The sequence below is a fragment of the Pterocles gutturalis genome, unplaced genomic scaffold, assembly GCF_000699245.1.
Source record: "Pterocles gutturalis isolate BGI_N339 unplaced genomic scaffold, ASM69924v1 scaffold2245, whole genome shotgun sequence".
NCBI classification, from domain to species: Eukaryota; Metazoa; Chordata; class Aves; order Pterocliformes; family Pteroclidae; genus Pterocles; species Pterocles gutturalis.
This window is the reverse complement of record NW_010137975.1, coordinates 31,935-57,485: the sequence shown is the minus strand read 5'-3', so window position 1 is coordinate 57,485 and position 25,551 is coordinate 31,935. Positions and strand designations below refer to the sequence as shown.

General features: G+C 45.3%; 1 protein-coding gene across 1 annotated transcript; it reads right to left on the bottom strand.

Moving 5' to 3' along the window:
• Positions 1 to 4,189: 4,189 nt before the first annotated feature.
• LOC104457463 (histamine N-methyltransferase-like) lies at positions 4,190 to 15,680 on the bottom strand. The gene is made up of 6 exons (XM_010082783.1): positions 15,544 to 15,680; positions 14,774 to 14,826; positions 11,729 to 11,836; positions 8,213 to 8,343; positions 7,538 to 7,631; positions 4,190 to 4,545 (listed from the first exon to the last, which is right to left on the bottom strand). Exons 1-6 carry the CDS (start codon positions 15,678 to 15,680, stop codon positions 4,190 to 4,192), a joined length of 879 nt encoding a protein of 292 aa, XP_010081085.1.
• Between the last annotated feature and the right edge of the window lie 9,871 nt (positions 15,681 to 25,551).

Genomic DNA, 25,551 nt, shown 5'->3' with positions numbered 1-25,551 from the left:
AAGCAGGGGTTTAAAATGGAAGTGCTGACAAAACTTTTAAACTACAACAGTGGAAATGGCGCCGCAATAATTTATAATCTACAGGCAGCTTTGGATTTATTATCACAATGACAAATGCACTGTCATTGTTAATAGGATATTTCCCAGCAAGGACTTCTTATTATGCAAGCCAGGTTCACTATGTCATGCAGCATGATAGCAATAAAGTCTACAAGAATTTGTAATGAACTTCAATTACTAATAGATTATGGTTAATGGGAAATATGTGCAGCAAAGATATGGGTTTTTATATGCGCCTTCTGGTACTCTACAAGGCAATGATTTATGCTACAATTTATGTTAACATTCTCCAGTACGAAAAAAAAAAAAGCCTAAATTGGTGGAAAGCCACTCCATCCATAAAAAATATTTAAGATAATTTTGCACATCATGTAAATGAAGATGTAAAATTAGATATTAATCCATTTCATTTTAGCATTTGTATTTTTATTAAAAATGAAGACTTTGCCCTACTGTGTAACGACATTAAAAAATCCTATCATGGGCTGCAAGCATGAATTACACCGATGTAGGAATGGCGACAGCAACCGAGCCGTAAGTGCATTTGTTCAATTTGCTGTTGTAATTAACAGAGCAGTGAGAATATTTTTCTGCGTATGATTTAAAGCGACAGCCCTGAAGCTGCTCAGGCAGATGCGTTTGATGCAGAGGGGATATATACATAAAGACAGGCTCCTTTGGAGGGGGTCAGCATTTTCCTCCTCCGCTTTTGCTCTCCCCCAGCCTTCCCACATGGCATCTCTCCAAAGCCATGCCTGATCCGCGGACATCGGGCTATTCCCTTCCCTGCACAGCAAACCTCCCATGGGAAATAATCACCCGAAGCAGTATCAGAGCCACGAGCTCACACTTACTTATCAGAGGGACGCAGGCCGGGGGTTTGCCTGCCATTTCAAAGGAGAGTTCCTCCTCCTCCTCCTCCTCCCTCCCTCCCTCCAGCTTCTTTCTCCTCTACCTGTAATATAATCTGTATATTCCAGGTTTATGTGCCAGTGAAATTACAAGAAAAAAGATGTCTCCCAATTTAAAAACACCGTTCAGAAACATCTCTGATGAACATACAGAAGCAATGTTAAGGATTGCATTTTCCCACAGTCACATTGCTGTAAAATGTTTACACTTCATATCTGATACATATATTTAGCCAGAAAGGAGCACCCATGCATGAAGAACTTGCAGGACCATTTCTGGTGTATTTTTAATACAGGTAGCCTGACGCCCAGCTTGTTTCAACCAAGTTTCATGCTGTTTAAATGCATTGCTGTCAAGGAACCTCTATATGAAGCCTATAAATTCATTTTCCAGGTGTGCACATGAGGAAGACCCATGCTGTTGGCCCACACATCCATCTGGGGATTTGCAAAGAGCAAGGCTGGTCTGGAGATGTGCTTCTGGAATACATTTCTGCTCATTGAGATAAGGCAGAGTTTTTGAAGGGAAAACAATTAATTCAGTGCAGAAAGCAAACAGGTAAGCTCAAAATTGCTGTATAAATCCCAGGCTGTGGACAGGCTGGACACCCCAAACATGCTCTGGAATAGCAGTATCTCACTGGACAATTAAGGGCGATTCTCACTTGAAAATGTGGCTCTTCAGGCTATTAGGAAGTTATTTGAGAGATTTACTAAAATTCCTTCATTTTTTATGGCCAAATGAGCATAAAATTGTGCTTCCCCATACTCATTTCCTATTAAATAATACGTACTTCTTGGAAATGGTGTGTTACAAATTTAAAATTAAAAATAACTTATCCCTTAAGGATGCTCCTCTGACTCAGTTCTCCCCCAGCCCCTTAACAGAAGCAGCTGCATATACAGAATGGAGCTTACTGGTTTTTTTTTCTCCCAGTTTTTTAATGAAATTCTCCTCAGAAGCAAAAGCAGTTGCAAACAACCTCCCCAACATGGCTGGTTAAGGGTAAGGAGTTTTCTTCTCCAGCCTGGGGTGAAAGTGCCTTTACCCCAGAGAATTCCGCTTTTAAATAAGACCCCGTGCAATGCCACGCACCCAGCAAGAGCTCCCTCTCCCCAGCCTCTTGATTAAAGGGGGGAAGGAGTTCTCACATGCATTCACATTGCACCTCCTTTTTTGTGTGTTTGTGGTTGTATGCTCCCCTCATCCCTCCAGATCATCTCTGCTGTTCCTCATCCTTCCTGTTGTCTCCCACACTTTGAGAACAAACCTCCTCAAAAATTCTAAATAGCTTTTTTCATGTATTTTTACCTCTGCTAAACCCCAAAACAAACAGGACAAGCATGTGCATCTTGTTGTTGGGTTTTGTTGTTGGATTTTGTTTTTTAGGGTTTGTTGTGGGTTTTTTGGGGGTTTTGTTTTGATTTGGTTTTTGTTGCTTTGGGGTTGGGTTTTTTTTGTTTTTGTTGTTGTTGTTGTTTTTCTGGCATTTCTGTGGCTCCCAAAGATATGTCACTTCTGACAGGGCTGATGTGGCAATATTCAATGGTCACCTCCTTTGCAAGCACCGTATAGAAGATGTCACTGACAGCACAAAAGGGCTATGAAAGTAATTGTAACTTTAATTTGTTTCCCATTAGAAATAAATGCAGCAATCTGTCCTAATGAGACATTTTCTTTCTTTCCTGCTTCAGCGTGTCACCGTAGCAGCTTACAGATATACTGAGGTCTTCTAATGCAGGAATCTGTACATAGCACTGTGTAAAAACAGTAATAGATTTTGTTCTGCTCAACAGCTGAGAAATATCATGGAAATGTTCTAAAATACACCAGAATTAATATTTGATCACTAGGAAAAGTGTGTGGTTCAAATAATTCACCCTAAAATGAATATAAATAGCTATTAATGCCCAATATGGTCTCTGGTAAATCACTTCAAATCATTAATAATCTATATTGTATCAGAAATGTATATGCAATAATAAAACATAATGTCTTGCAGCTGAAGCATTACCTAAAGTAAACCATTCCAACACCGAAACAAATTATTTCAATGGCAGAAATCACACCTGTCTCACTGGATAAGCCGAGTATTCAGACTATTAAATTAATTCGAGGGACTATACTGTATTCCACCATGCATTGTGCCTTGTAGAGAACATAACACTTCGTAAAACCATAAAATCATTTAGCAAAACAAAGGCATCAGCTACTGGAGTGGAGACAGCCCCACATGGAGAAGGGATGGAGGAACTGAAGCACCTTCTTGCTGAACATCCTATACTATGTACTGAACAGATTTACTTGACACAACTCCATTGAAAATGAAACAAATCCCATTGTCAGTTTGGCATCAGACTTTATTTTTACATCTTTGGTGTTACAAAGCTCATAAGCCACACATGGCCCTAGCTGCCAGGCTAGGGAAAGGCTGCAACCAGAAGGTTTGTGTGGTTAAGTAAAAACATCAAAAGTCCTATGTGACAGCAGTAGCTGTCTCCTAAGAAAGGCTTTGCATCAGGGCTCACCAGTGAAATCCAGCTCACTGCTGTGCCTCAGCCGTCTTCCATCGCTTCCCTCCTGCAGCACCAGTATGAACCTGGAAAGCAAATCGCTCCACAGATGCAACATCATAAAAATACAGGACAAGGGAAGCAGTGCCTTTAAATGGAGCTAGCTGTGAAGGCAGGAGCAGGCAACCATCGTGGGTGCAGAAGGTGTGAGGCCACTTTCACAGTAACTGGCAGTGTGAGGTCTTGAAGTCACAGTAAGCTCAAGAGATGCCATTGAGCAGCCACCCAAATGGTCATTCTGAGCCTTCCCTCCTACCAGCTGCATTGAGAAGTTGTAATTTGCTTATTTGGTCTGTAGAGAGTTTTGAAATTAATATGATGTAACCACGTATAGTTCTTGATTTTTTCATAAGAAATGGTCAGGTTTCTGCAGTGCCTGAGCAGATGGCCCTGATTATGCAACATTTACAGGATAAAGCACAATTAACTGCTTAGTGACTTACACATTCCTAGATTAGTACAGAATTCATTATTAAAGCCCACTTGTAAAACAGATATTAATACTGATTTCTTAACAGGCTCCAAAATTACAGGTCAGTACTGAAGTAAGCTAAGCCATTTATAAAGTATGAAAAACGTATTTCAGCTGTTAACAGTTTGTATCTGACTATTTGCTTTGGATCAAGAAGTGAGAAGATGTCAAGTCATGGCTCAATCACAATTACACTCAAGCTGTTATTAAAAAGCACCTTCCCATCTCTTTTTTCGCTGCATTCAGGCTTTCTTAACTCTTCCATTACCTGACGCTTTAGTTCAGGAGGAGCAGTTTTAGAAAACTCACAAGTTTCTGTCAGGAAATCTAGCAATAACTCCCCATCTTCGTTCCCTTCAATAAAGCAGCTCGTGATGTCCATGTGGGATGGGAGCTCATGGAGGTGGTACTTCAGCCCAGCTGAATCCAGTATCCTTTTGATGTCCTCAGAGGAAACGTAAGTGCAGAGATCCTCTAAAGGCAAGGAAGATCCATACTTCCTCCACAGTGTTTCCCAGCCACTGCTTCCTGAGAGAGAAACCACCAGAAAAATGCTCAGGAATAAGGAAAAACACTGTTTGAACAGATCTTTTATCATCTGGATTTTTTAACTGTTGTCGTTGTTGCAAGCAGGATCTCTCCAGGGTCAGGTCAGGGTGGAGATGACCCCCTCCCCACTGCTGTGGGGGGCTGGGGGCTGCCAGAGGGGACGGACAAGTTACCGATCCCACAGCTCCAGCACCTCCCGCTGAGCCCCGAGCTGAGGCCAGAGCAGCTCAGTGCCGTCAATCCTCCCACCTTCCACTCCCAACACGCTGCACCCCCTGCTTCAGGGATGGAAGCAATATCTCACAGGGACATCCTGTAGTCCACGTGCTGAACACTAGCTATTCAGTGCCATCTCCTGGATTTAAACTATTCCCTAGATTTAAGCTCCCTGTTGGGAAGACCAAATCCTCTCCTGTTCCTTCACCTAATTACTGTGTGGATGAGCTACACGTGAGCCCCACCGAAACACTTATTACCAGTAAACTATCTGCCACGTGGGATACCTGGGGTGCAAAACCCTGATCACTTGATGTGTGGCGGAGAAAAGAGTGAGATGGACAGAGCCCAGGATGAAGCTGCACCATCCTCCCAGCCTTCGGCATTTGCTCCCACCCCATTCACACGTTGCTGGCCATGGGCAATGAGTGCACTGCTCCTCACCCCAAGCAGAGTTCCTCAGTGGTGCCAGAAGGATGGTTTTTTTTTTGGCTCTGTACTATTTGGGTGTGCAAAGATGGAGAGTGAGGAAAGAAAAGGCTCCTGTAGCACCACAGCCACCTCCAGAACTGAGCCCGTGCAGAGCCCACGCTTGTGCGGGCACCTCTTCTCAAGGGACGTTTTACAAAGAAAACAAGCTGGGTGAGCTGAAAACTCCCTGGGTATGTCTTCACATCTTTATTTTCCCTCACCCTGGATCTGTGATTCAGCATTTCTGCTATAAATCATTTATAAAAGGATCACCCAGAATGACTGGATGGGATGAAAATAACTTGGAGCCTAATGAGCAGCTCTTGAGAGTTACGACTATAAATCTCCATAACTGTGAAAACCAGTTGCTGGGTGGTTCTGCAAATGCTTTATCTGCAAACAGTTATTTATAGTCAAATAAACAGTTCGGTGTTTAGAAGAGGGACTACAATATTTTCTTTCACCTGGTGGAAATGGAAAGCAGAGCACTAATTGCAGAAAATGTGCTGGTGTCAGTGCTGTGTGACTCAGTGCCATCTCGGAGCTGAGCAATTATACACTACCTGAATGCAGCGTTATTATAATAGCTCTCAATAGGCTTAGCATATGGCACTACTTTTGTTTTCAAGGCGATGTAAACAAATTTTTTAAAATGTGTTAAAAATAACACCACATAGCTCTTACAACTCGCCTGCTCTCCCGGCAGGGATGGAGCAGGAGAGATCGCAGCCTTCATCCACTGACCAAGCCCTCTCTCCCAGGCTGGTTTTTCATTAAAACATACTAATATGTTTGTCTTGGAGATGACATTATTTTATTTTTTGAAATGAGCTTTGTTCTGCTTATCTTTCAGTACCTTCTTTTGCTTCAGTGCTTGTTTTCGCAGCACTTCCTTCCCATCTCTATTCTCTTCTTTCCCCCGAGGTTTTTCCCTTCCTTTCCTCTCTGCTATTCTGAGCCCTGCTCCTCTCTCCCATTTTCTTGCTGGCCCCAGCGATTTCTGCTTCATTCTGCTCCATCAGAAAACACAGGGTTGCCTGGCCCAGAGAGGACTTCCAATACTCTTCATGAATTCAGATTTTTAATCACATTAATTTTGAATAGACATGTGTTCCTCCATGTATTCACATTTCATGAATGTCCAAAGGGACCGGTTAAGTAACTGGAAAAGAGTTTTGATTTTCTATATGCAGGTAGTCAGCAATAGTCTGATATTATGATCTATTCTCATTCAGCCAAAGAACAAGAACAGTAACTCAGATCATTTAAAATACAGATTTCTTGCAGTGAACTCACTGAATACACTTTAAACCAAAAACATTTTGGAGAAAAATAGTTTGACTAAATTCAGGTCAGAGACGTGTTGTGGACATTTCATGAACACATAAAAGGAACTTCATCAAACACATTACAGTTTGCAGACATGGCCAAATTCAATAAAAAATCAAGCTTAAACCTCTGAACAAATAACACTCAACATCCCTGACAAAGCTATCAGATATGACTGTTTACGCAGCTAAAATTTCCATAGCTTGTGGGGCAAATTACAGGCTTTCTAGAGTCAGATTAGACCCCAGTATCTCCAGCATACCTTGCCCACTGTATCAAAAGGTCATCGTTCCTTCTGTTCCCACATTTTCCTGCTGGATTGACCACAGAGCATCTGTTTCAGATCCGAAGCAGCCTAAGAATGCTGTTTTCCACCCAAAATGACAATATTAAGAAAATGGGCATTTTGAGAAGAAAATGAACCATATGTGCCCTAACACCTGCTGTATGGCACAGCCAACCCCCATCATAGCTGTTTGCTTAATGCCACAAGTCTCGGGGAGTGAGACAATGAGGTGCCCAGCCTGAAAAGCCTTTTACAGCTAATAGTAGAGGCTGAAGGAGCTCTTGTGAGCAAGAGCCGTGGGACGAAGCCTCTCACCTGGTTCGGGGCTCTCTGCTGCTGTCCATCACTGGCCAGGCTGCAGGGTGGGGATGGGCAGGGGGTGAGAGAAAGGCATTTGGTGCCCATGGCACGGGTTTGCTGGCTCACAAAGCCTTTGGCTTTAAAACTTGCAGCATGGAGCTGTGCAGATATAGATGGCGTGCAGATTTCAATGGATGTGGATGAGTGGACACCATTTATTATGTAGTCAGCTCACCTCTGTAGGTGATAAAGGATGTTCTAAATAAAAATGCGCATTGGTTTCTAGCTGGCCTGTGTTGAACTCGCTGGAACCCCAAAGGTCCTCATGGCACTCTCCCAACCGAGCAGCGCTGGTGGAGCAGCTCTCACCTGACACCAGGATAATGAGGAGCTTCGCCTGCGCTTCCAGAAGACTGTGGAAATACCGGATAGTAGCTGGAACATCTTTCACATAATACAGCATCTGGAAAGAGCAGAGATGCTTACAGAGATACGGTGCAGTCCTGGTGAATACTGTAACTGGTACCACTAGGTAAAAGAAACCAAATTGGGGCAATCTTGAGCGAAGAGCGGAGGGCCAACAAGACATGACAGCACGGCACCGGGCAGTGGGCTCCCACTGCGAGCTGGGGCTGTCACCACTGTGCCTGCTCTCTGGCTCTCCCGGGACCAAGCTCATGTTCTTTTATTAACCTGAGATAAACAGATTTGCCTTTCCTGGCAGTGAAGATGGTTTGTAATGGCTTCACTAAGCTTGGAAATACAAAGGCAATTTCACAGGGTGGACAAGGAGCTTTGAAAACACTAGTTAAAATGTATTTTTAGTTGACTGCCACCCACAGCCCTGTTAATAGGACTACCGTGCTCAGAGTTGCTTTGCTGTAACTCATCTTTCATTTCTGCAGTTCACTTATGCTTAAGTACTTTAAATTACAGGGAAATAAACTCACCTTTCTTCCTCTTAGAGTGGATAATGAGGTCACATACTTCATGCATACTGCTAGCAGCTAAGTCTGACAACATTTGCTTTGCAGAGACTTTTACCTGGATCATGTGAATGAAGTCCCATTTTTTAGACTTCTTTTCTGCATTCATTCGACTTTCATATTCATAAGCTGTCTCCTCATGCCAGGTAAACTTTACATTCTCAAGGTTTGATGTCTCAGCCACGCGCTCTGAAATACCAGAGGAGGCAGGACAAAGTTATCTCAATTGCAAATATGGGACTGATTTCCATTCAAAGCTTTAATACATCCAAAAGTCATATTTAGGTAGAGAGTTTTGGTACCAGTTTAACACAGCAGTGGAATATTTAAAACCTTGAGCCCATATGTGAGAAAGGGGCTGTAAAGGTCTTTGTAGGATGAAGTCTTAAGAGGGTCCGACTCTTTCAATCCTCGTTTGGGCTCCTCCAGTCATTACCCGGTGGTGGGAGAGGGAAGGACCTTTGCTCCATGAGCAAGGACCCATGTCTTGATATTTGGCTTCTTCTGTGTTAAAATAATTTTCCAAAAGCCCATAGTTTTGGCCAACTGCTTCAGGCAAAAGGGATAATAGTACTTTAAAGGAAAGATTAGTATAAGGAGTGACACATGGATGTTTTCAGACCTCGATACAATGCACACCCAGCAACTGAGGACAGCAGAAAGCTGGAGAAGTGGATTCAAGGACTAAATTATACTGAGGGCCTGGCTCATCACTGCGTTTCTTTGCTTTTTATGGGAGCAAAACGGAGAGATAATTTCATAATTTAGGGGATGCTGGAATACTAATGTCCATCTGCTGGCATATGGAGCTCATCTCGCTGTGCTCCTGCCTGGTGCTCGGGATGGCTCCAGGACACAGCTAGTTCCCGTGCTTCGCTGGAGTCAACATACATTTAAAACTTCAATGGCCCAAAGGCAGACTGAGCCTTAGCTACAGAACACATGTTCAAAACAACATGATTTACTGAGACTAGCGCCTTTACACCACTAATAACAACGTTTCTCCTTTTGGGCTCTGATTAGGACATATCCCCATCGGACAGATGAGAAATGCTCCACCAGGACTTTTCTCCTCCCTGTTATGGCTGGAAATGGAACACCTCTTTCGGATGCTGCTGCTGTTACTTTGTTTGTGACCATTTATCAGTCACTGGCCCCGGTGCTTGCGGTTCAGATTTAATTTGCTGTTTAAACTCCAGCTTCATTCATCAGCAGTTCACATCACCATCACAAATAATCTGGTGCAATCTGGTTCAGTTCAATTGCCAGACAGTCTGCGAGGAGACACTAAGAAGAAAATGGAATTGCTTGCCAGGGTGGGCTTTTAAAGTAAAAAATTCAGAAAGGGCGAGCTCATTCTGATAATGGGAATTTTCTGCCCAAAGATTCATCTGAAGGAAAACATCACCTAAACAGTTTTGAAAAGTTTTCCTTCACTTTCTCCTGGGCTCAACCCAGATTGTTGCCTGGGTCAGAAGTCAGTTGTGTGCCCCTGATGGGTGCCATCAGTTGTGCTGTGCAGGCAATGGCAGCACAGCTCCAGTGTGGTGTGACCAGCACTCCAGCCATGGTCACCACGGGCCTTCACCTGGACATGGGCCAGGAATGGAGGAAAGCCACAGCCTGGCCATGGGGCTTTGAGGAGAAACTCCCTTGTACCACACAGCCCAAGATAAACTTCAGTTTGTCATCACTGCACCTCCCAGTATGAAGTTTATCTTGTGAGTGCGAGTGGCTTCCTTCTCCTTCCCAAGGAGAAAATATCTGGTTAGGCAGAAAACATAACTCCTGAATCCTCAGAGGCACAGATAATATTTCCAATTCTCCTCGGAAAATCTTAGGGCTCAGAAACCTAATTAATGATACCTACTGGGGACATGATTAATTACTAAATACGAAAGCTTAAAGAAAGAAATTCAGATGAATATTTCATTTCTAGTTTAGAATTAAACTTAAAATAAGGACAACATCTTATATTTTCTTTAACTTTCTTCTGGAAAGTAGGATAGGACTGTTAGTTGATTGGTGGTAGGTGGTGAGACCACTAGGAAGATTCAGTGCAAATCCAGTGTAGCCTGTGGTTAATGGCCCAGACAGGACAGAAGTGCTACGTGCAAGTGCCCAAACTGCCATAAAAAGACCAGATGCTCTGTTGCCCTTCCTTCACTGTCTTAGCTTGGAGCAATGTAAAAGCTCCTGGGGTTTTGCACAAGCCATCTTTTCAAAAATCAGGTCCATGTGATACAGATTTAGTCTAGATATCAGGAAGAAATTTTTTCCTGTGAGGGTGGTGAGACACTGGTTGCCCAGAGAAGCTGTGGATGCCCCATCCCTGGAGGGGTTCAAGGCCAGGATGGATGAGGCTTTGAGCAACCTGGGCTGGTGGGAGGTGTCCCTGCCCATGGCAGGGGCTTGGAACTTGATGATTTCTGGGGTCCCTTCCAACCCAAACCATTCTGTGATTCTGTGATATTAAAAAATGATGTGTTTCCTGGGAGCCTTTGGTGCTTCCAGTGACTCTGAACTCCCCCACTGCAGGGAGAAAGGGGTTGTTACTGTTATTGGTTTTTTTTCTTAGACTTCCACAAGTTGCTTCATCCCAGGAATGCTTCATTTTTAAGGACTTAAGCAAGAGTAAGAGTTGGAGATATACAGTGTGGTTTTGCAGTCTGGTATTTACTATGGTTTGGAGCATCTCCAACAAGACAGACTGCTGCTGAGGTTCATTCACTACTGCCATGTCCATTCAGCAGCCGCTTTCTGGCAAGGTGTGCTCTGCCTGTGGCTGCTCACAGCCTGTACCGTATAGCTGGTGTCACCTCTACACAAGACCATAATTACCTGCTACGGTAAAGCCTGGTGGGTGTTAATCCAGTGACAATCACACTGCAGATTACTATTTAATGCTCGTGTTGTAGGGCAATTTGACCACAGCACCCCTGCTAACATTCAGTCCTCATTGGAAAATGCTTGAATTTCCTTCATAAATGTTGCTTGGACCTTTGGGTTGGTGGAAGAAAACAAGCTCCAAGCCATGGAGCACACAGCAAAAGTCTTTCCTATCCACCTTACTTTCCTTCCCGTATTTTGATATTCAAAGGATGGTAATTAATTTAGGGCAACACAGTGAGGTTTAGCTATTTGTTGTTTGGAAATCATTTTTAAGATATGTGAGAATCACCATGAGACACTAAAATTTTCCCTTCAAAGTTGAGGAAGGATCCTGATTCAGCGCAAGCTGAAGGAGAAAAGCTTTCTCTCTGAAATGTGGGGATTTTACTCTATTCCTATACAATCACCCACCAGTTCCCACCTTGCTTAGCTTTCAGAGTCTGTCTAGTCCCAAGTGTTTGCCACAGAGTTCTTCGCAGTGTGAGAAACTAAGATTTTAATGAGAGACTGAGCACTATTGAAAAGCAATGATGGCAAAAAAGCATAAAACAGTGACTTTTTTTAACTTTTAAGAACCAATTCTGACAAGGAAGCATTTGAACATGGGGTCGTCCAGCATTCAACTCTTTTTAATGCATTTAGCATATGTAATGTAAGTTTAATTTATTTAACGTAACAATACCTTTGTACTTGGAGATTTGGTCGGCACTTGGCTCTATCACATCGTTGTTGATGGTGACCCCTGGATATCTGGCTTGTACTTTGGAGAGGATCAGCAGGTCAATCTCACCTAGGGAAGCAGGCAACATGAGATACGAGATGAAAGCAAAGCTCAGGCAAACTCTATCTCCACCTCCATCACCCCTCAGTTTTGAAGATCGATGCCTGCCATTCATGTATAGAGAACATACTGCACAGGTACATGGAGCTGCTTTGTATACCCAGCATATTGCCACTGGCAGTTTAGCTCTAGGATTTGAGAAAAAATTAAATATCAGTCCCAATTCTCTTCATTCCTCCTCTCTGATCACCACCATCGTGCCAAGGGAAAACCAGACACAATCATGCATGTGGCTTGACCTCGTATTTTCTGACATGGCCTAACATACCGGGGAAGATCATAAATGACTGACGGTACCAGTCCTGACAGTCCCCAGTCACCAGTGAACTTGGGAGGATGTCTGAGGAGTCAGTAAGAACATTTGCAGCCAAGCGTCTCACTCGTTACCAGGCATGTGGGTGAGGGAGAAGAGAATTCGTGTTTACACTGGAATCAGAAACAACATTCATGTCTGTTTGTCTTCAGTGTCCTGTGACTTTTTCCATAAGTACAGTGAATAGTGCACATAGCATTTATGTTTACCTAACCCCTGTACCAACTGATCCAACATTTCAAAATTTAAACAGAGCTGCCAGCACTCTTGGCCGCCTTTCCCCATCCACAATATAGCAAGCTCGGGGAGACGATGCTTTGACTGAGGCACCGGTCCAGGGACAACATCGTGCTGGCTTGCTTAAGTTTCTTAGGGCTCACTTCTGCTTATTGTGTTTGAATAAATTTTTGGTGGAAAAAATAATAGAAGAGTAAATTAAGGTAGAAAGAGTGCAGCAGAGGGTAACTGTGGTGAATAATAGACCTGGGGTCACGTTACAGACAAATATTGAGCTTTGTCCTGGAAGATGTACTTGCACTTGCACAAAATTCCACATTATAAAATTCCCTGCAAATGAAAAAAAAAAGTATGTGGCATCTGTGCAAACACGTTCTTTCAGGGAGGGAAATGGAATTTCTGAAGGAGCAGAAATAGCTGCAGCTTTGCGTTCACTGCAAACCCTGGATTTTGTTGAAAAATCAGAGCAAAGGCAGTCGTCTGCAGGCTGCTGTGGTAAAATCTGGGAACACAGCATTTTTAGTGAACTACCACAATATTTTTGGTTGCTTTACTAGCTTTCTGTAAAATGGATTAGCCCTTTGAAAAGGCTGTGCAGGACCTGATAAAAAAAAAATAAATTTGAATTTCGCATTTCCATATGTGGATAGGTTAATATATTCCCTTCCACTCTTCTGTGGCCAAACCACCCTTGTATGGTTTTTAACCAGAAAACCCACCCCTTTGATTCATAATTTAATCCACAGCCTTAATTGACTTCGGTTAGCTCTTTTATATGCAAACAAGTGTTCTGAGGCATTTTACAGTCAAAGCTGTGGTAGCTTGCATTATCAACAATTTGGCAATTAGGCTATCCGAATTATTTAAACTCTCCAACACAATTACCTTTTAAAGGCTACCACTATGTTCACCATTAAGTTTCTAATTAAACATTTTGCGTAACGGGATAGTTTATAGCGCAGTTGCGACTTTATAGCAGCATTGATGACTTTTATGGGTTTTAAAGGTACAGAGTGCTGCGCGCTGGAGTGTGAACTTAATAAAGCAGAGTCTGTAGGCGAAGGCAGACGCCGTGGATGGGCGGGTGTAATGGGATATGATGCTACATTAAATGGTTTGCTTGTCTCTTGAGGTGAAAAAGCGGAAAGGAAATGCTTTCCTGCCATGCTCCCTCCCTGCAAAGCATGGGGCAGATGGGGCCAGGGCAGCAGCTCCATCCCTGACCTCCGACACCAGGCAGGGTTAGCTGGGGGGATCTGGGAATGTGGTCCCTGCCGACCCCCCCAAGGACCAACAGTGGGAATAGGCCAGCGAGGAGAAGAGTTTTGGAGGTGTAAGGTTTTCTTTCACATCACAAAATGAGTTTTGCCTGAACATTATTGATGGAACATCCGTCATGCTAAGCTGGAGTGTCCCTGGTCAGGGAGTTAAGTACCTCACTAAGTAAAGTGTTCCTGTTAAAAACAACTTTTTTTTTTTTGTTTTGGCAGAAGAATGGTTTCTCTTGTTTGGAGAGCAATGTTGCTACTCTGTCACACTGTCTGCTCTATAACTAATGCCCACAATTTACATACAATTATTTTTACTTATTAGAAAAGATTAACAAAGCTGAGATTAGTCTTGGAGATGGTATGACTGAAGCATTTAAACTAAATCAACTGTTCTAACAAAATTTAAGTTTGATGACTTAATGGGCAGAGCAGAATTAGAAAACATGGGCTGTAATTATGAGGGAACTTAAGCAAGAATTTAATGAGAAGAAGCCACTTAATGTTATTGGCATTGTTTTTCCACCCAGTGAACTTCAGATAAGAGACTTATTTCTACTGATTTCTGCTGGATTTCTTCTGGAGCCTATGTTCAGCTCCAGTGTTTTAGGTGACAGTAGGTCCAGGAGGGGCTTGTGCATTGGCAGTGATCAGCAAGTACATACAGGGAAAACAGAGGGCAGCCAAGGCTGGCACCTAACAGGGCAGGAGGCAGCAATGAAGGGGAGTTAAGGGAGAGACTAATTGCAATGCAAGTACAAACTTAATATTCTGAGGAATCAAAGACATAATGGCACTTTTTCTGCATGGAAACACTATGAGGCAGTTCAAGCCTCTCTCTGCCTTGAGGAGTGGTGCTACAGGAGGTTTCTCATGAAGGACATACAAGAATCAGGGTGGGGAGGCACAAGGTCTTTTCAGATGTTGTGGCCACACAGCCATCTGTCCCCTGGAGCTGAGTTTTCAAGAAAAGTCTTATTTCCCACTCTGCTCCTTTCTGCAATTTGTAATCCTCTATTCTTCAAAAACAAAAGTAAAAGCATACCAATACTGACGTCCATAGCATACCTGCTCCACCACCAACACTCAGAACATTGATTGTAGACTTCCCGTTTCCAATACTGAAAAACATTATTTATACATTTTAGGAAAGTTACCCAGTAGAGAGGGTTTATGAAGTACTGCAGATCCCATGAAGACTACAATGTGCAGGACAAAACCAAATGCAACGTGCACATGTACAGACATGCCTATGAACAGGCAGGCAGGATCACATTCAGAACTCTGCTCTTTGGAGATTCCAAATTTCCAGTTATTTTGGCAATTTGCAGAGGAGTTCTGCTTTTATTAGGAGTTCACACAAGCAGAAGCAGGTCCATGCCTTCTCCATATCCATGCTTCAAGGACCAGAGACCTCCCTGGGTCTGGACAAGCAGTTTAAAAATTATTTGTAGAAGTTTTGCATTTTGCAAAATGGGGAGGAATGTACTTAAAATCCTTTAGTGAGGCTTTGGCAGAGCTAAAAGACCCTGGGCACAGAGAAGAGCCTCCCCAGAGCCAGGATTTGACCTCAGCTGCCTGCTGCCAAGCCAGACCGCAAAGCAATAAGCACACACCAGCAGGCAAAGCAGGAGCATTTTTTTTTTTGAGCGGCCGTTCAGCCGTGTGTGTAAATGAAATCCCCAGCCAAGCCCTGTCAGAGACCCACAGACAGGGCAGCCAGTGGGGAACAGCGACCTGCCTCTCGCAGGCAGCCCCGAGCCCCGTCGAGCCCGTCACTGTGGTGGGAGGGTGCCACTGGGCTGTCCTTTGGCTCAGCGTGGCCACCGCCACGTTACCTGGCTATGACGGCTGGCAGCTGCCTCTCCATGAACTCCCGCATGCTCTGGTGCTCGGTCGAATTCACCAGGAAGAGGCGGAAAGACTGGAGGTATCTGGCGGGGTCGGTGAGCAGGCTCCTCATGGGCGATGCCATGGTGGGGTCGGAAGGGTGCAGGAGGGGACAGGTTGCTCCCTGCAGTTCTTCTTTCAGATCTGGAGAAGGAATAACAAATGCCGGAGAGGTAACGCACGTGGAATTTGCTCCACGCCCTTGGCCCTGCTGCTGCGCCTTAGAGCACTTGAAAAAGTGTTATGCAATTTTGCGATAGAAGCTGTAAATCAGATTTGAGCCGCAAAGGGTAATATATCATCTTTAATCTGAGCAGAGGAAATGCCAGCATTTTTTAACTGTGCTGACACAGGGCTCTTTTAAAACCCGGTAAAAGGGTCTTCAGACAGTTCTTAAATAAAAGAAAAATTTCCCTATTTCTTGAAGGCATGGAGAGGCTCCAAAAACTTGGTGTGGATGAGAAGAAAGTGCAACCCTCATCTCCAGAGGTGCTGGCAGATGTCTCTATCTGGTTTTTTGAATCTTTTGATGTTCTTAAAGGGAATGCTGAGGTGGGGTGAAAACAATAAAAACCTTATAAATGCACTCCTTATTTTTCTAGTTCCTCTGAAGATAATGGTATGATTCCCACGGGTAAACTAATTCATGAAAGCCACGTGAGTTACCGGAATGGATGTTGTGCTAAACCTGGCTTACAAAGAGTCAGAAGCACGGGAGGCAGAGCGTGCTACTGGGAAACACCGGGCTGTACCTTGAAATCTGCACAAAGGCATGTTCATCCCCTCTTAAATTGCAGTTTAAGACCATCACTTCCCGTCCTAACTGGCAAGGAGAAAGAGATCCCCTTTCTTCTCGTGGCTTAAGGACCACACTTCATCTCTTACCATCAGATCTGACTTTCCCACAGAGGTTATGTCCCAGAAAACTCTTGTTATTTGTATTGCTCTCTTTGGACGGTGTCCAGCCAAGCCCTGGTGTTGTTGAAGTGCAGCAGCCGAGAGCAAAAGCCTCCCACCCACTGAGGTCCACAGCGAATAACAACAGTCTCGTCCCTCCCCCAAATCATGAATAGAAACACAAACAAGTAGCAAGCTGAGGTTCATACTTGCCATTGCCTCCCTTTCTGGCAGTGAACTGCTGATAACTTTTCTGACTAACTGTGCAACTAGTTTTCCCTGTACACTGGGACGGACGGTCACGCCTCCAGCAGAAAGAGGGGCTTGGCTCAAGTTCTCTTTCTGGGGCTCACTCCTTTTCAAAGGATGATTTCTAGCGACAGCTGTCATGCTGAGCAGCTGCTGTTCCCCAGCTCCTCCTCCTACTACTTTTTTTTCAACAATAACGTGAGCTGCTTGGCTTTGCCTGCCTGCCTGCCTTTGCTGCTCATGCCAAAGATAACGTCCAACTTGTGGAATGTTTTGGTTTTGCATCCCATCTCTACATGTCCCAAAGGTTCCCACAGGAGGATGTGTATGTAGTGAAGGCTGGGGGTGATGTGCCTTTTCCAGCACTTCAACAATAACGTGAGCTGCTTGGCTTTGCCTGCCTGCCTGCCTTTGCTGCTCATGCCAAAGATAACGTCCAACTTGTGGAATGTTTTGGTTTTGCATCCCATCTCTACATGTCCCAAAGGTTCCCACAGGAGGATGTGTAGTGAAGGCTGGGGGTGATGTGCCTCTTCCAGCACATGCTGTTGCCAGAGCCATTAGGTCAATTAGCAATGCCTGTTAATTGCTACCCTTGAGGCAACCCCAAAGACCAGCTTCAACCTTTGGAGCAGCAGCTAAAGTATGATTTTCCACCCATATCATCGCCAAGGTAGACCTGGCTTTTGGTGCGCTCCCCCTGCCCTCCCTCTCAGACAGCAAGGATGCTTTCAAGGGAGAAACCAGCAAAACCGCCTATGTTGAACAACAGTGATGATGAAAAGGGCCTGGTAACAAGTAGATGGGAGAGCTTTCAAAACTTGGCTATGTCCCAGATGCCCACGGGGCTGGTCAGAGCATCACGGGAAGGCGACAGCCTCCACCAGCCACCTGCCTCAGTGAGCCTGGTGTTGTCAGATAAGAGAGGCAATCTGGCCATGTGTTAGACAGACAGACTGACAAATTGCAGCTGGATTGACTCTCTTAGGTGGAGGACCACAGCTCAGGTTGGCAGGGTGGTATCTGCTGCCCATGCCATCCACCTGGCTCAGCCACCATGCATGAGTCCTCAGGTGGGCACATCGAAACCCCCAGATGACCAGCACTCAAATCCCCAGCAAAATCTGAATTAACCTGGGGAAACCAAGTACAAATTTTACCAGAGAGGGCAAACACCTGGATGTACCTCAGGTGAAAACTGCTCACTGCTAACCCACCCCATAAATAAAGTGGTATATTTCCTGTTTACCCATTCCTCTGCTCTGCTCAAGTCCTTTTTTACTTTCAGCACATAAAGAGGTTTTGCCATTTGCCACTAAAACATTTTACTACCTTCAGTTCTGAAAAAATATTTTGCAGTTAATGAGAGGAGATTTAGATTTTTCTATGCCTCCCTCTACTTCCTGTGATTTAATTTGCCGACATCCCCTGCTCAGTGGTCTCTAATGAGCAGCTGAGATTTGTTTTCGTGTTAGGTGCAGTTCAAGGAATTTGTCTCATTTATTTCATTATGCTTTTGGCCATTTGAATTTCGCCCAGTTTATTTCATTATGTGTTTTTGCTGTTTGAGTTACAGCCAGTTAACTTTAAAAATGAGTAAAGAGAAGGAAGAAAGGGATTTTTTCTGAGTCAGGCTGGTGGAAACTTTAGCATAACAATGTTCACTTGGGCCTGTCCCCTTCTGTGATAATCCGAATTTACATATAGCTCCCTAAAAATATCGAGGAATTTCAAAAATGGACTCTGTGTTCACGCTGCAGTTGCCTGATCCACCCCTGCTTTGCGCCAGCACTAGAAGAATTAAAGCTGCTCTAAACTTACCGTAAAACCCTTTAAACCTTCCCTGTGAAGGCAGAAAACAAAGTCAGCGTGCCTTGTAAACTATTTGCAGCAGGAGTTTGGGCTTATTAGCACAGGATTACGTCTTGTCGCTGAATGCCAGCAAACCAGGGCTCCCGCTCGGAGTTTAGTGCGATCTGTTAAGCTGGGCTTGCCTCGTCTGCACCCATCCTTGCCGTAGTCACTACGTACCTGCGAGCGGTCGGTGCCTCTCGGGGTGCGGGCTCCCATGGGGCGATGCCGCTGCGGTGCTTGGACACGGTCCCCGCCGGCCGCCTTCGCCGCTGATGCTGTCCCACCCCCGGGGCCGCGGTGTGGCTGCGCAGAGGAGACTTTGCTGCTGGAGGAAGGAGCAGAGACACAAGCTCGTGCGGCTGCAGCTGCCTGCGGAGGCAGCGGTGGCAGGTTAAACCCTGTAGAAGCCTACCCTTATAGGTTACTTTTTGCTTTTCAGTCCATTTTCTGGCCAGCAGCTGAGATTTTGCTTATCCCTTACTTTCCAGGGCTTAAGCAATGGGAAGATTTTTCCAAATTGTGTGCACCCTCCACAGCTCCTGTTAAGAGCAGTTTTATCCCAGGGAACACAAGTGCAGAAAAAAAGCATTGACCCATGTTTGCTATCACATTGTGTTTTGGTGTTCAGAGCATTGAGAAAATATTTGCCCTGTATGTGTCTCAAATTATTCATTGTTCCTTCATGTTTAGTGAGAAGGAATATTTTTAAGTCAAATGAAGAAGTTTTCCTTCTGGACTTGGAGAAGTGAACTGTTCATGGAGAAATGAACTGTTCACATTCCAAAAGTCATATAAAATAACACCAGTTATATTAATAATCGTGCTTTCAAAGGCACTGTTACAGGAAGAATGTCTGTGGTTTGACATTTAGCTGAAAGCTTACTGAAACAAAGATTTCGTATCAACAGTTAAACTTGGTCAGCTAGAACGATGGCTGTGTGGGAAGGCAACACCCGCTGCATTTTATTCTCTCTCCATACACAGCACTGTGTCCAAACCACTTGCAGGGAAGGAGATACAAACCCTCCACCAAGGAGCAAGCCAAGACCTGCGGGGCCGCGGTGTTTGGGTGCCTTCTGCTGCTCCCTCAGCAAAGAGGGATGCCACACAGGAAGGACGTGCAGCCTCACAACTGTTTTGCTGTTTCAAACCGACAATCACAACTTTATTTTCAAGAGGCGCTCTTTTTTAAGGAAAATGAAACCCCAGCTACTCCATCAGACAGCTACAAACCCAGCCAGCTTCTCTTGGCATGTAGTGTCCCAGCGAATAGGACATTCTGCAGCCGTGGCTGTGGGTGCAAACCCTGCTGCAATGCCGTGCAAAGTCCTGTCCCAGCTCTGTACCGGCGATAAGTACTGCTGTGCAAACATAGCTGAACAGCAAGGTCAGTGGTGTTTTCCTGGTTTTCTTTGTAGTTCTGGAAACCCGGATTAATTGGCAGCACCAGAGCTGTGCAAGTTGGGCAAAAGAAAATAAACTCAGTGTATCTGGCCCATGCTTTCCTCCCTCTGCAATCCACTAAAAATTAGTTTTCCAGGTGCTAGTTGACATTTAACGTGAAAGCCTAAGTTTGAACAACCAAGAATAAAAGTTATCTACATTTGGTGTTTTTAAGTGCTTTGTGAAAATAAAAGATGTTACCTTTAATTTACTTCTTTAATTTCCCCTGGAGACACGTTCTGTGAGCTTTAAGCCAAATCCCAGCCATTTCAGTTCAACGTGGGCTCAGAGCTGCCCAGCACAGGGTTTGTTCATTAATGTGGTATTACACAGTTTAACATCAATATTTAGAAAAGAAAAATCCCCTCCCTGCGCCATTTTACCATCCATCCGTACCATGCATCCTCCTATACACAGCACTGTCTGAGATGGTGGGAGGCTGAGTTATTGAAAGGAGATCCCACGAGCCTTGAGGGGGTCAATATTTGGGAAAGGATAGTTATTGTGCCTTAAGCATCTCCCTGTCATAACAGCTCAGGGGACAGTTCACAGCTCTGTAGATACTTGGCCAACAGTGATGTGGTGTAATATTAAAACACAAAGTTGTGAGTAGGAGGAGTCCAACCAGAAACCTGGCCAGGACCCAAGGAGTTGTCACTGGCCTCCTCGAGGAGGTGAGAGCTGGGAACGCTCAACATCTGCAGATTAGTTCCTTCTCTGCACTACATCTGCCTGGGGTTTGGCTGAAAATTTACACTCTGGGAAGGAGAAGAAGGGAGTTAAATGTTACAGTCCTGTCTCAAATGAAGCATTATAATTTCTTCCCCCAGCGATGCTGGAAGCCAGCCCTGGCTGGAGCAGGAAAGGTGCAGGGGAACGTGCCCTGCCACATGCTCCCAGGGTGGCCACCAGCCGTGCCCAGCACCAACGCACGGTTCTCCCTGGGCTGTGCTGATCCACCAGCTCCAACAGCCTCATCCGTCCCATGGCAGATGTGTGGGAACAGCAGCAAAGTATCCGCTGAAAATTTAGTAGAGCCGTGATAACTGGTTAATTGATTGATGAAAAGCGCTATCTCAGTTAACAAAAAAGATGGGCACAGGCAGGGCGTCGGGCTGGGTCACACGTGAAGACAGGCAATTACAGGCGTGAAGCTGCGTAAAGCTGATTTTACCTTGGAAGGGACGTCAGCAGTGGAATAGCCCAGCAGTCACGCACATGGCTGTGGTGACCCTCGCTTGGGTGAAGATCTATCCCTCTGGAGCAGGGACCGCAGCCTGCAGTCACAGCTAGGCAAATCAAGCTTGGGAACCAGCAGGGGACAGATCCGTGTGCAATGTCCCCCCACCTTCATAAAACCCAAGAGTCCAAAGTATGTTGGTCAGATCTATGAAACGGGATTTTCAAGAGGTAGCAGGAGTGGAAGGGCTGGGAAGGAAAGACTTGGTTTCTATTCTGTTCACCATGTTTCAAAGCGTCTGTATGGACCAAATATCTGAGCCCAGAGATGCAGGAGTTTGTTGGGCTTACCTCTGGGTCAGATTTAATCACCTCAGCCAGCCTGATGAAAGCAGAAGCTAGACGTTGCTTAATGTCTAAAGAATTATTTCTGCTGTCTTCTAATAAAACACGCCGATGTAAGCTGGAGTTGATAACGAGATCCTTGTGCTGGGGTAGCAAAATCTCATTTCACAGGACAAGGGAACTGTCAGTGCCAAAGAGCGGACAGGTTATTGCTCACACTCCTCCAAGGTTGCTGTTATTAAAATGGAAATTTCCAAAGCTTTGCATGCACACACACGCGGCCACGGGTGCGGACATCCCTTCAAGGGGGAGAGAGGCCAGCCCCAAGGCCAGCCTCCAACCACCCGACTGCTGCACCCCCCCAGACACTCCCCACCCTCAAATAGCAAAAAGCAACTTATGCCTGCCTGCATTTTCACTTTTTGTCATTGTAATACATTGAGTGACTGCAACAGGCCAAACCTGAAGCTGGCCACCGATAATTATTTATTCAACGAACATGTTTCATCTTCCCAAGTACTTCTCAGGAATGGATTTTCATTTTTACAAATGTTTGCCTTTGTTAAAATAATTTTGCTTTTCCCCCCTCCCCAAAGTTAATTGACTCAAAAACTGTTTGTGAAGTGTCTCATTATGCACCACTCCAAACTTCTGGTTTGTAATTAATGAAACAAATCAGTGCTCAACTCCCAGACTGAAAAAAAAAAAAAAATTTAAAAAAAATTAGAGTATCTCAGTTAGTAATTTGAAACTGAAATTCACAATTAGATTAATCTCAGAAAGAAATTCAAGCTCCAAAAATGTGGGTAAGGGATGTCATTATTGTGCCTGGGTTTGGAGGTGGTGAAGGATGGTGACCACCTCCAGCGCCTGGTACCCCTTGCCAGAGAGAGCTGGCAGAAAGCGATGCTGCGTGCAGTGACACAGCGTGCTCAGCTCTCGTCCTGCACAGCCACGAGGTCCAGACACGACAGCCCCAGCCTCTCACTGCCCCTGGGCCGTCTGCAGCTCGCTTTTTCCTGGGGACCCTGGGTTTGGAGGTGGTGAAGGATGGTGACCACCTCCAGCGCCTGGTACCCCTTGCCAGAGAGAGCTGGCAGAAAGCGATGCTGCGTGCAGTGACACAGCGTGCTCAGCTCTCGTCCTGCACAGCCACGAGGTCCAGACACGACAGCCCCAGCCTCTCACTGCCCCTGGGCCGTCTGCAGCTCGCTTTTTCCTGGGGACTTCAGTCTCTCTGCACAGCCACGAGGACCAGACACGACAGCCCCAGCCTCTCGCTGCCCCTGGGCCGTCTGCAGCTCACTTTTTCCTGGGGATTTCAGTCTCTGCCAAGAAACTAGTTTCTGTGCTGAAGAAGCGTGAAGGACTCGGCAAAGACCTGGCTGAGGTTATCGATGTCACGGGAAAGCAGAATTGTGCCAGGGAAGAGGAGCTGGGTGTTCTTCTTTGCCACTTTTGCTGTTGATTTAGGTTTTCTACACAGGTGTGGATTTTAGCAGGCAACAATCACTCACTATAAAAAAGCCATTTTTAGGGCTTTTTACCCATATATGGGAGGAATTATTTTCTCTTTTCAAGACACAGTGATATGAGGGCAGAACTGACAGAAATACCCAACTACCTACAAATGACAAATACCATCTCAGACGTTTTTTTTCAGGGACTGTCACCTGGGGCTGCCCCTGGTACTTGGTAGAGCTTCAGACCTACTTTATGAGGCTGCACCTTGGTGATAAAGGCGTGAAGTGATACAGCATTCATACAGCTCTTAGTACCTGCTCCTGTTTTAAATAATTTCCAGTTGCAACAGAAATAGCCTGTTGTTTATTTTGAAATAAATATTCCCAGCTCAGAAGATCACTGTCTTTCCAGCACCTCCACAATACCCACTTGCGATTGGCACATTATTAATTTCCCCGCACCTCCTCCTCTAGCTGTTCCCTAGTGAGCTCCTGTGATCAAGAGGAGCTGAACTAGCCGCATTTGGAAAGCAATCAACCGAAATTAGGAGGGCTTTCTTCTGGCCCGTGTTTGGGAAGCCATCACCCCCCAGAGCACATGGCGCTGACATCCCCCGTCACTCCTGCTCTGACATGTTAATGCAGGGAGCGCGGCGGCTGCCGTCACAGCATTATTTTGACAACTGAATATTCCACTTGCAGCTCCTCGGCGTGGCTCACATGCCTCCTAAATCTCTCTGCTTGAAGTGTAATATTTTCGTGCCACTCATATCTCTTCCTGTGGGAACTTGTGATAAGCTTTGGAAAGGGCTTAGACACACTCGCTCCCCTCTGATGGCAGGAGTTGCGTACGACTCTCCTAGTCAGAAATCTTTGCATTAAGACGACTGTAAAGCCATGTATTAGAAGCACTTCAGATGTTCGTAAGCCGTCATCCATGCCAAACCCCAGTGTTTAAACTACCCTGACCTGGGAAAGAGTATCCTTTTGGCAAAATCTGGTTTATCATCTTTCAGCCCAAGGGCTCCTGGTCTGGATGGTAGCTGTCGGTACCCCACAGGGGCAGCATCCCCACCCAGGGTCCGTACAGCCCAGAGCCTGTGCACCACTTTGGGCATTAAATAACAGTGGCAACCTCTACATACGAAGCGTCTAACATGGTCCATACGTCTTTTTGAAAAGTTGCTGCTTCCTGCAGCAAGAGGAGCTGAACTAGCCGCATTTGAAAAGCAATCAACCGAAATTAGAAGGGCTTTCTTCTGGCCCATGTTTGGGAAGCCATCACCCCCCAGAGCACATGGCGCTGACGTCCCCCGTCACTCCGGCTCTGACATGTTAATGCAGGGAGCGCGGCGGCTGCCGTCGCAGCATTATTTTGACAAATGTTTAGGGTGTCCTGAACATGGGGCTTCACACTCAGCAAGCCCAACCTCTCCATACCAGCCACTTGCCTTCGCCTTCTACTCCTTTCCTTTTCTTCTTCCAACCCCCAAGTACTTTGTCCTCCATCACAATGATGTGATGCTCTCACAGGTTACTGATGAAAATAGGTTTGCTAGCAGCGGACAGCCTGCGTGGGAAGCCAGCTCAGCAACACCAAACTTTCTCAGGGGAGCGGCATGGCCCCAGAGCCCCCGGCCTCGGGCACAGATGGGAGGAGAGGCTCAGCCACGCTGTTGCTATTTCAGTTCCTCTTCTCCCAGGGGGTCAAAGGCGGAGGAATAAGGAAAATAAAGATCAAATACTCCTGCAAGCAGCAGGGGATGGACACGCAGGGCTGCTCGCTGCATGACCTCCGCCTCTCCAACCCTGTTTTCAGCACACCCACCCCAGCAGAGGAAGTTTTGATGGCACTGCGCAACTCCTAACCACAAAACAAACTACATCTGGGCATGATCTCACTTTTTTTTTTTCCTTAAATGGCAGATGTTACGACCAACCACTGTCATGTGCAGCAGAACCTGGGACACTGCTATTCGGGGTGGAAAGTGGGATGGTCTCATATGGCCGTGCTGTAGCTTGGCTTTGATTATAGCTGTGCTTCAATGTATACTACATTTTGTGCTACAGCTTGAACTAATATATTAGTTTCAGAGATGAGCATACCACCTAGCACCAAAAAGAGCCACAAATGTGGAATTTCACAGTGAAATATCAGCACAAAACCACTGCTTCCTTGCCAGCACTTGTCGGTGCTAGGTATATGGATCACGCAAAAGCCCCTGACATAGAACTGTAACATCGCTCAAGTGAGAGTACAAGAGCTTTTCATGGATAGTACTGACATTATTTTTTTTTTGTTATAACTTCATTTGGAGCCAAGAGGAGCTTTGACTGGAAAGCTCCTCCCTGCAGACTACACTGATGTCTTAGCAAGGGATGCCAAAAAGGCCATCTTAAAACTTTCCTACAAGTACTGTGGATTTCCCTGCCCCCTGTTAAAGTTCATTCCCAAAGGAATGACAGTTGTTTCCTCAAGCCTTAAACTGAAGGCATATTTATTTGCACTTAAGCCAGACATGAAGA

Excerpts from the sequence above, each read along its gene's own strand:
- LOC104457463 (XM_010082783.1), bottom strand. The coding sequence starts at position 15,680 with ATGGCATCGCCCATGAGGAGCCTGCTCACCGACCCCGCCAGATACCTC. Across the intron at positions 8,344-11,728 it reads CCAAATCTCCAAGTACAAAG|AGCGCGTGGCTGAGACATCA; the intron begins GTATTGTTACGT and ends CTGGTATTTCAG. Across the intron at positions 7,632-8,212 it reads ACTTCATTCACATGATCCAG|ATGCTGTATTATGTGAAAGA; the intron begins GTAAAAGTCTCT and ends TGCTCTTTCCAG.